The 9,548-nt window shown below is 41.4% G+C and overlaps 2 protein-coding genes across 2 annotated transcripts in view; one reads left to right on the top strand and one right to left on the bottom strand.

The window, feature by feature from the left end:
* The first annotated feature begins 6,848 nt into the window (after positions 1-6,848).
* On the top strand, positions 6,849-8,512 carry LOC106811658. The gene is made up of 2 exons (XM_014815360.1): positions 6,849-6,971; positions 7,199-8,512. Exons 1-2 carry the CDS (start codon positions 6,965-6,967, stop codon positions 8,356-8,358), a joined length of 1,167 nt encoding a protein of 388 aa, XP_014670846.1. The 5' UTR covers positions 6,849-6,964; the 3' UTR covers positions 8,359-8,512.
* LOC106811655 overlaps positions 8,368-9,548 on the bottom strand; it is a 28,034-nt gene continuing 26,853 nt past the window's right edge. The window contains exon 3 of the mRNA XM_014815356.1: positions 8,368-9,473. Coding sequence (XP_014670842.1) covers positions 8,918-9,473 — 556 coding nt within the window. The 3' untranslated portion in view covers positions 8,368-8,917. The remainder of the gene's footprint in view (positions 9,474-9,548) is intronic.

Raw genomic sequence — 9,548 nt, 5'->3', positions numbered from 1 at the left:
CGCCAGCCTATCATAGCATTGTTTGGTGTCCCTGGTAACAAGCCAGCCTATCATAATATTAATTGATGTCCCCTGGTAACGCGCCAGCCGTAAACTCAGCTGCCTTCGCTATCCGGACTCGTGATTGAGGAAACGCATGTATAGCGAGAGATATAGCGCGGCGGCGCGGCTGTGACGGCCCTGCGAGCAACACAGCGCCGAGGCCGCCCGACGATTCATTCCGGTAATTGTAAATACCCGCGCGTCGGCGATCCGAGTCGGCGCCGGCACGACCGGGAATCAGATCAGGCGACTCCGCTGCTCGTTTTATATAGTTATCTCCCCCCCCCCCACCACCACCACGCCGACGACATGCCTGAGTTTCGGCGTGCGAAGTCTATGCGCGATATTTCCATGTAATATCCGCGGCCTTCGCGCCCCTGCGGGCCGGGAGTATGGAAATGTATGAAATGTACTGTGTATACGCTGCTGCTCTTGCAGATCTGCTTTAATAGCAGTATGCGAGCGCAAATATTGGTTTAATAATGACCCGAATGATTAGATTCCGCCAGGCACGCGTGGTGCCTGGATGCCTGGATGCCTGGATGCCTGGATGCCTGGATGCCTGGATGCCTGGATGCCTGGATGCCTGGATGCGCGTATTCGCGTGGTGCTTGTGTGTGCGTGAGTGCACGCGTGCGTGCGGTGCTTGTGTGCGCGTAAGTGCACGCGTGCGTGCGTTGCTTGTGTGCGCGTGAGTGCACGCGCGCGTGCGGTGCTTGTGAGCGCGTGCGGTGCTTGTGTGCGCGTGAGTGCGCGCATGCGTGCGGTGCTTGTGTGCGCGTGAGTGCGCGCGCGCGTGCGGTGCTTGTGTGCGCATAAGTGCACGCGCGCGTGGTGCTTGTGTGCGCATAAGTACACGCGCGCGTGGTGCTTGTGTGCGCGTTAGTGCACGCGCGCGCACGTTAGCGATTCAGCGTAGAATTTAGCAACTCATTTAATTTCCATCACCCCCTCGGGTAGATTTTTCATAAATGTGCCTCCTGTGAGCGCGTATATGTTGATGAATTACACTTGGTAAGCTAATTTCTATGGCGGCATTTGTGAGTTACTTTCAGAAAATCTTAACGCTCCAGTCACGGTAGTTAGCTACAGCAAAGTCGGTCCAAATTCGACGACCCAGACCAGATCAAAATTGCTGATATTCGTTTTTTTTAGTTTGATGAAGTCGCGTGTTATCTACTCTAGCTGAGCAATTGTCCAATAACTATAGTGGTTTGGTGCAGTGACAGCAAGAAAGAGCACCCTAACCCTAACCCTATCCCTAACCCTAACCCTAACCCTAACCCTAACCCTAACCCTAACCCAAACCCTAACCCTAACCCTAACCTTAGTCTAGGACTGGCAAAACGTTTGAGAAAGACTGGCTCATTTTTATATGGCCCGTTCAATTCAATTAAATTCAATTTCAATTCAATTCAATTTACTTCATTAACACGTATGAATTACATTTTGGAGGTAACATATTATATTAGTTCAACAAGTTAATAGACAATGCGGATTACTAAATAAATAGAAGTGATGGCGGATGAAATGACAAAATTCCGTTGTCAGAAACAAAACCTATACTCCTATCATTAATCTTTAATAACGTGAATTTTCTCTCGTTTGACCGGATCTCCATACAGCGCGTATGAGAAACTCGTAACTTTACGACGATGCTTTCCATTTTACGAGACAAACCCCATGTTAAGACCTAATGTTAAGACTAACGTTGTTTCTGACAACAGACCTATGGCATTTATAATAGGTAAGAAATCGGAATTTTCGAAGTCAGAATTGGCTGCGGTTTCACGCTTGTTAGCAAGATTGTTTTTCTTGCTTAAAAACACGCAGCACTACTGCCATGTTTCCATGACTCGTTTTTGTTCAGTAACTACTCGTCTATGGTTTCACTTCATTAGCGCGTTTATGTTGTAAAATGTCATGACGAACGAAGTTAAGACTTCTGAGATGGACTGCCGACTCGTTAAGTAGGAATATGAAACTGGGGGTTATTTATAACCCGTACAAACTACGAATTTGATATGGTATTAAACTGGTGCGTGTTTGTCGAGTGACGTAACAGGCATGCAGTCAATCCGTGCCAACTTGAGCCCGCTTCAGAGTTTTGTGTCTGTACGCTACGATTTGGCGCGCGCCAGTTTGATACCATATAAAATTTTGCAGTCTGTACGGGGTATTAGTGTAAACACCACGAACCACCATCCATGTGGGCATTGTCCACAGTTCGTATATCTCTCGGGGAATCCTCGGAAATCCTCTATTACTAGCTAGAAAGACCGAGAAAGACAGAGTGTCGTGAACCGTCTAACTTGACTGTCCTCAATTATCAATGTTTGCATTTCTACTGGTTTCATTTTAATTATAATATATATTTTTTAATTTAAATTTAATTTGCCGCGAAGTCACGGCCGCATTCTTACAATGTCCCGTATGAATCATAAAACGTGCCTGCATGAATAAAAGTCTATGTACGCGGGCAATGTTATAATCAATCCCAATCCACACATTTTCAAAATTGCTTCTGTTATGCGAAGAAATAATTACCGTTATAATAGTCAGACAGCGCGGGGGTAATTAGCAAGATATTAGGCAATTAGGCAATATAAATGTGTCTGTGAAGCTGGCATAGTTATGCATGAGTATGACTATAGCTGGGCTAGATATGGTGACAACATGTGTAATATGAAGCCGCGTGTGACAGTGCGTGAGGAGTGCTTTAGCAGTCACGTACTGATATTTGCAGCTTCAACCCTGATAGGCATTAGTATGAGCAGCATGCGCGCGCGCGCGCGCGTGTGTGTGTGTGTGTGTGTGTGTGCGTGCGTGTGTGCGTGCGTGCGTGCGTGCGTGTGTGTGTGCGTGCGTGTGCATACCGTGTGTTGTACGGCTGGTATGCTCCGAGAAAGCTCTACTCTGCGATTCTCCTGGTTGATGTAGAACCTGCACAGCCAGACGTTAAGGCAGCGTCAGTGCGAATACCTCGCCATTTGCCGTAATCCGTGATTGCCAGTCGCACCTGATTGACCAAATAGCGATCCGAACTCCGCAATCACGTTTCATGTTAATGCCTCCCCGCGTGTACGTTGCAGGGCAAGTCCAAGAGAAGGTCCCCTTGCGGTCCCATACGTAACGCACCATGTTTTCGTAATTACATAATCATCCCAAGGACAAATAACATATAAATTCTTGTGGGTAGTCTCCTTAATTGCAGATGTCCAACATTAATTTAAAAAACAGTGAAATAAATGACAATCTTAATTGCTTTTCAGAGGGTTAAACTTTCTCCGAATGTCCCATACGTAACGTACGCAAACTCTTGGACTTGCCCTGGACTGCGTGTATTCGGCGTATTTACAGAACCGGCGTGGTGGCACGAATATTCAGACCTTATATCGCATTTTGCTTCGTTAGGTGTAATCCTGCCCGAGAACTAATACACTTTGAATGGCAGGCTAATCATGTTATACGCTCGCTCCCAAATGTAACTCTGGCTCTAGCCGGTGCATGAGTATAAGCCAGTTAGTTATCGGTGCATGAGTGTGACTTCACATTGCAATGGTTTGCTATACGCGACTAGCGATCGCATTGGTGATGAGCCTCGAGATTCGACCTGTATTGTATTGTCGACGGTTCAGCAGCTAAATACCCACACGTCACGCGTGTGCTTCCCGTCTGCCAATATACAATTTGCAAGCCCCGGTGGCAATATAATTATTATCATGCGTATCGTTATTATGATTTCCCGTAGATTCACTGTATGAATGAGGGTCACCGTTTGACAAATGTAGTGGGATGTTGATTCGACGTGACCCTCGAATTTGCATTGCTTTATTGCAGCATGAATAATTCTAATCGGTTAAAGTTAATAACGATTCACAATAAAAAAAAATTGACGTATCGCTCGTCAACAGCTGTTGATTATTACCAAACTTTAATCCCCACCACCGTCACCGAATATCGATACAAGAATATCAGAAGTGTCATAAATATAATATAATATAATATAATTAAATCTAATATAATATATTATATTATATCATATTATATAGAATATATATAGTCTATGTTATAACACGCCTGATAATATCCCGCGTTACGGAATTTCGCGTTACGAACGTTTTCTTTCTGAAACGCATCATTCTCACTATCTAACGAGGGGAACGTGGATACTAACCTACCAGGAGGGATTATTCACTCCTGAACCGACTGTATGGCGAATGCGTTTGTATAATAATACGCGGACGTCTCGTTTGCTGTTCGTGGACTGCTGATGTGACTGGCTATGTGAGAGGATAGTGTGATTTGGAGGGAATCGGTATTGGATGCCGCGGCCACTAATTGCTACAGTCCACGGCGACACCCAACCCGCATGCTGATATCTGGAAGCATGCAGCGCGTATTCGTTGGGAGTTATACCTGAGCACCCTCTCTGATGAGGAACAAGAAAAAACAGTAGATGCCATACTCAAGCTCCTTAAGTCTTTTCCGGAGCTACCGTTTGAAGAGAATTTGAAGTCTAACCAATTTCGTGAGATTGCTGACTCATATCAGAAGTTTGTCTTGGATCATTCTGCAACAGACCCAACATTTGCTGTGTGGTCTTCATATATTGAGATGGTTGAGATTCTTGCTGCTCTTTCGTAGCGTGCGAACAAAGAGAAGGAGATTGAATATTGCATCCGTACTTCTATTCAGACAGCTTCGCTACTACCCGGGGGCAAACCCGCATTTTTGCGGTCAAACCAGACATGGGGTGTTTGTAAAAGGTTGTTTGGTATCAACGTGTTAGGAGACCTCCCTGGAACACCGTTCCCAGGTGGAGCTACCATGAAAATATGCTGACTTGAAAAACAAATGGCGGCCATTTTTCAAAATGGCCAACCATGTCTAACAATATTAACCAATTTTGAAGATAATGTTTGAATAGACTTCCTTTCACCACGTGTGTGGTCATCATATTAACAAGGGAATTAAGTTCTCTATAAGATGTACCAACATTTACTGGGCGTGGTGCGTGGATTAATCGTAACAATTTTGGGCCAAACAATGGTGGATTTTTAACCATTTTTTTCCCAAAAATATGAATATGCCACCAAAACTACATTTTTTCTCCAATATTTCAAAAACCCTTTTTCAAGTAATTGCATTTGAAACTTTCCAGAAAACTGGCCACATATATATGGTTAATAATGTGTGAATGAGGACAAGTTTAATAGCTTTTCTAACAATAAAGTTATAGTGCTTCCAAACTTAAAATTTTGAATATTAAGCTTAAAACAGCATTTTGTACATTTACAGCACAGGCCTTTCTCCCGCTATACGGTATAACTTGCGTCGGCTTTGCGAACTCGTTTCACCATGTGTGTGGTAATCATATTAAAGGAATTAAATTCTCTATCAAGACGATACACAGTTTAATGGGCTTTGTGATGAATTTTGCATTAACAAATTTTTAGCCAAAAATGAGATTTTTGACAATTTTTTCACAAAATTACTGAATTGCACAAAATACATTTTTCTCCATATTTCAAAATTCCTTTCCACTAAATGCAATTGAAACGTTCCAGAAAACTGCCCATAATATGGTTTAATATTGTGTGAAGGAGGACAAAGTTCATAAGCTTTTCTAACATAAAGTTATAGTGCTCCAAACTTACAATTTTGATATTAGCTAAAACAGACATTTTGTACATTAACACACAGGCCTTCTCCCGCTATAAACGTATTAACTTGGCGAACCTCGTTTCAGCCATGTGTGTGGTATCAATATTAAAGGAATTTAAATTTTCTCTACAAGATGAATACCAACAATTTAATGGGCTGTGGTGATGGAATTTGCATAATATTCGTGGGCAAAAATGTGATTTTTGACCAATTTTTCCCAAAATATTGAATAGCACTTGTTAGCATTGGCCGATTGTGCCGGAAATAGATTGCGTTCCGCAACCGGTAAACTTGACTGGTACCCGTCCCTTCTCACCCGCTCGATATAGGGTGAAAAAGGACGGGTACCAGTCAACATGTGAACAGCAGACAAACACTACAGCTGCATGATGGCGGCGTACTAGTATTTTTGTGTTGGTTTTCGACGATGGTGGCTACTAGACATTGTTTGTTATGGTTTATGTCGGAGTGACTCTCGATATGCGGATCGTGACCACATGAAAAATGTTTTTTTTCATACCTTTTCCAAGCCAGGAAGGAAAAAACCGAAATGTTTAAGGTGGATCCAGGCGTGTCGCAGGGACATTTTGGGTTGGATAATGTAAAGAGAAGCACATACATTTGTTCACTACATTTTGTTGGTGGTAGTGGCCCAACAGACGAATACCCGGACCCATTACCGGCAACAGCTTCGTCTACCCAGGTGGGTATACCGAAAAAGTTAATGTTGTATTTTTTCACATGAAGTCATGGCGTCCATTCAATGCCCATTGCCAATCACTGCATTGTCATGCGTATTTTTCACTTGGGGTTACCGCATGCTAGAGTTTGACTTGTGTATTAAATATGATGGTAATAATAATGGTATAACGTATAAGATGGTAATTTAGTTAAGCCAATTATGCTTTTCAGGCTAGAGGAATTTAAAAGATATATACCCCTTTTGCATACGACTTTTGTCGACAATTCATATATACAGGGTGATATAGTTCATTACGTCACGTCTTGGATATGGAGAGAAAGAAAGGCAGTGTTATCATTTTATGCAGTATGTTAAATTAAAGGGTATAATACCTGACCTAAAACATATATGAACTGATATTTGGATCCTTGGTGTTTTTGTTTGTTATAGGTTAAAACAATTTCCAGAAAAAGGAAGCTACCTACACAAAGGGGTTCTTCTGTAAAACGCTCTAGAACAGAGTCAAGCTCAGATACCGGTACTCGAGAAGCTGCAGAAGGTCTTCTCCAGTTGATGTCAGGTAAATATTTTATATCATAGATTAATTCTAACTTTTTTCATTAACATTATTTACATCGTTTTTTCTTAATTAGTTAATTTAGTTAATTTCTTAATTTCTTTAATTTTTCTTAATTTTTTTTCTTAATTAGCTATTTGATAAATAAAATTTACTTTATATGAAAGTACAATAATTATCTTTTAATTTTGTTCTATTTCATTTTATTTCGAATTTTCTGTACAATGCAGGGCAGTATACAGGGGAAGAGAAGTCTGCAGCTACAGATGATGGATCAGCTACTGTAGACAGTGACAGTGAGAGAAATACGCTGAAAGATGCTTCTACTCAGACAGAAAAGAATCTTAATCCTTCCTATGTAAATGTGAAAATTGAAAATCTAGTATTGAAAAATGAGTTGGCTGATTTGAAAAGCAAAATTACCTCAAAAGATGAACCTGTAAAGTTTTTTTGTGTGGATGATGTTAAGGATAATGATAGAAAATGCAAATTTTACACTGGGCTAACTTGGTTACAGTTTTTATGCGTTTGGGAATTTTTGGGACCTGCAATGGAAAAGTTGACGTACTGGAATCAACCCCTTAAATCATGCCGAAAGTCACCATCAAAAACACGAGGTACAAAACGCAAGTTAAGTGCGACGAATGAACTGTTTTTGACGTTAGTGAGATTGCGAACAGGATTGCTCAATGAAGATTTGGGGTACAGATTTGGCATTACGAGTAGCACTGTGTCAAAAATTGTTATTACTTGGGTTCAGTTCATGTACAAGCAGTTTTCTGGGCTTAAAACTGCCATGTTTGCTCCAAGAGACGTCATCAAGTCTAACTTGCCGCCTTCTTTTAAAGGATTTAAAGGTGTTAGAACTGTGATTGATTGTACAGAGTTCCACGTTGAACAGGCATCAAATTTTGAAAGGCAAGGCAATCTGTACTCCTCATATAAGGGACATGGAACTTATAAAGTGCTAATTGGTGTAGCTCCTTGTGGCGCTGTAATGTACGTGTCCGATGCCTTTGAAGGATCTATGTCCGATGTCGAAATTGTAAAACAGTCAGGGTTTCTTGACCATCTTAAAAGGGGCGATCTTGTCATAGCAGACAGAGGTTTTACAATAAGAGAACTGTTGGGAGAGAGGGGGGTGGATCTAAATATTCCTCCATTTTTGCATGGCAGAGATAGGCTGACACCAGATGAAGAAAAACTGACTAGACAAATAGCAAGAGTACGAATACATGTAGAACGAGGAATTGAAAGGATAAAAAAATTTAGATTGCTTCAGAAAGTCATTCCTCTGTCACTGCAGCCTATATTTTCACAGATGGTATTTGTTGCTGGATGCTTAGTAAATTTTCAGGAACCATTGGTGAATTTGCAGAAATCTAAATAAACACATGTATATATGTAAACATTTTACTTTATTAGGAGTTCAGACCTTGTGTGTACAATTTTCCAACTGAAGAATAGCAAAAATACATTCATTAGTTTGAACTATGCAATTATATAAGTTTCCTAATTGAGCAATAAATGTACAAAAGTTACAATCATGTAGTTTGTTACTAGTTATGAAATGGCATGAGAAGTAACTTATATCTTCTTATAACTTCTTCTCTCTTCTTCTCCTCGAGACGAGCGTGGATGGCTTAACTGTCCCATAGCATACTCCTGCGTCCAAGGAATAGAACTCGCCGTGCCAGCTTATCAACAAGATCTGTTCAATAAGGAAATGAAACATTCACAAATAGCTAATAATGCAATACAAAATCACTGGATCCACATCCTCATATCTCCTTATTTTGTAAACTTAAGGTTATCATGCTAACACACAACAAATTGATATAAACAACCCCTTTGTAGAGATCATACGCATGTAGAATGAACAGAGAAGGGATCATTTAAGGCCCCCGCACACGGTGCGCATTCGGCGCTGTGCTAAACGCGCTCACCATTTAAGATAACTGTATTAGAGACAGCCTCCTAGGGAGTCTCATTTCAAAATATTCTGGACATAGACATTTCTTATGGAAGTCTGAGAGGCGTGGCACAATTTCATCAACATGCTCACTGTCAAAAGGGATTTTTTCTGCAAATAACCCATGTGGGGTCCAGATTACAAAATAGCCCCATTCCTTTTCCAAAATTAGCATTTGGATTTGAATTTGTGTATAATACACATGAGATTTCTTTAAATAATATTTATTGTTTTCACATGCCACTGATGCCAGACAAAAGCTCTTCTGTTGTTTATAATTGAGCACCTCAGCAAAATCCTGCGGAGCAACAGTCTTAATGGATATGGGGCACTTAATTTCAAGGACACCGCTGTTTGAAGAAGAGTCATAAACTACTCCGTCGGGACTTGCACCTAGACCAGGATATTTCCCATTAAGCCAGAGACCACATTCTGTCACTGTTAGTTCAGTAAACTGTTGGGCAAAATCAACCCGAGCATCTTGCTCATGTTCGATGCCATACAACATGGCCAAGGTCGTGGCAGAACTCCGCCACAGCTGCTTCTGTACAAGGGTTGGGCGAGTACTGTCATGTGCTCTAGCAATGGCTTTAGCATTTGAAGCTGTT

Source organism: Priapulus caudatus, unplaced genomic scaffold (assembly GCF_000485595.1).
Source record: "Priapulus caudatus unplaced genomic scaffold, Priapulus_caudatus-5.0.1 Scaffold560, whole genome shotgun sequence".
NCBI lineage: Eukaryota > Metazoa > Priapulida > Priapulimorpha > Priapulimorphida > Priapulidae > Priapulus > Priapulus caudatus.
The sequence above is the reverse complement of the archived record's forward strand: the minus strand, read 5'-3'. Positions and strand labels throughout refer to the sequence as shown.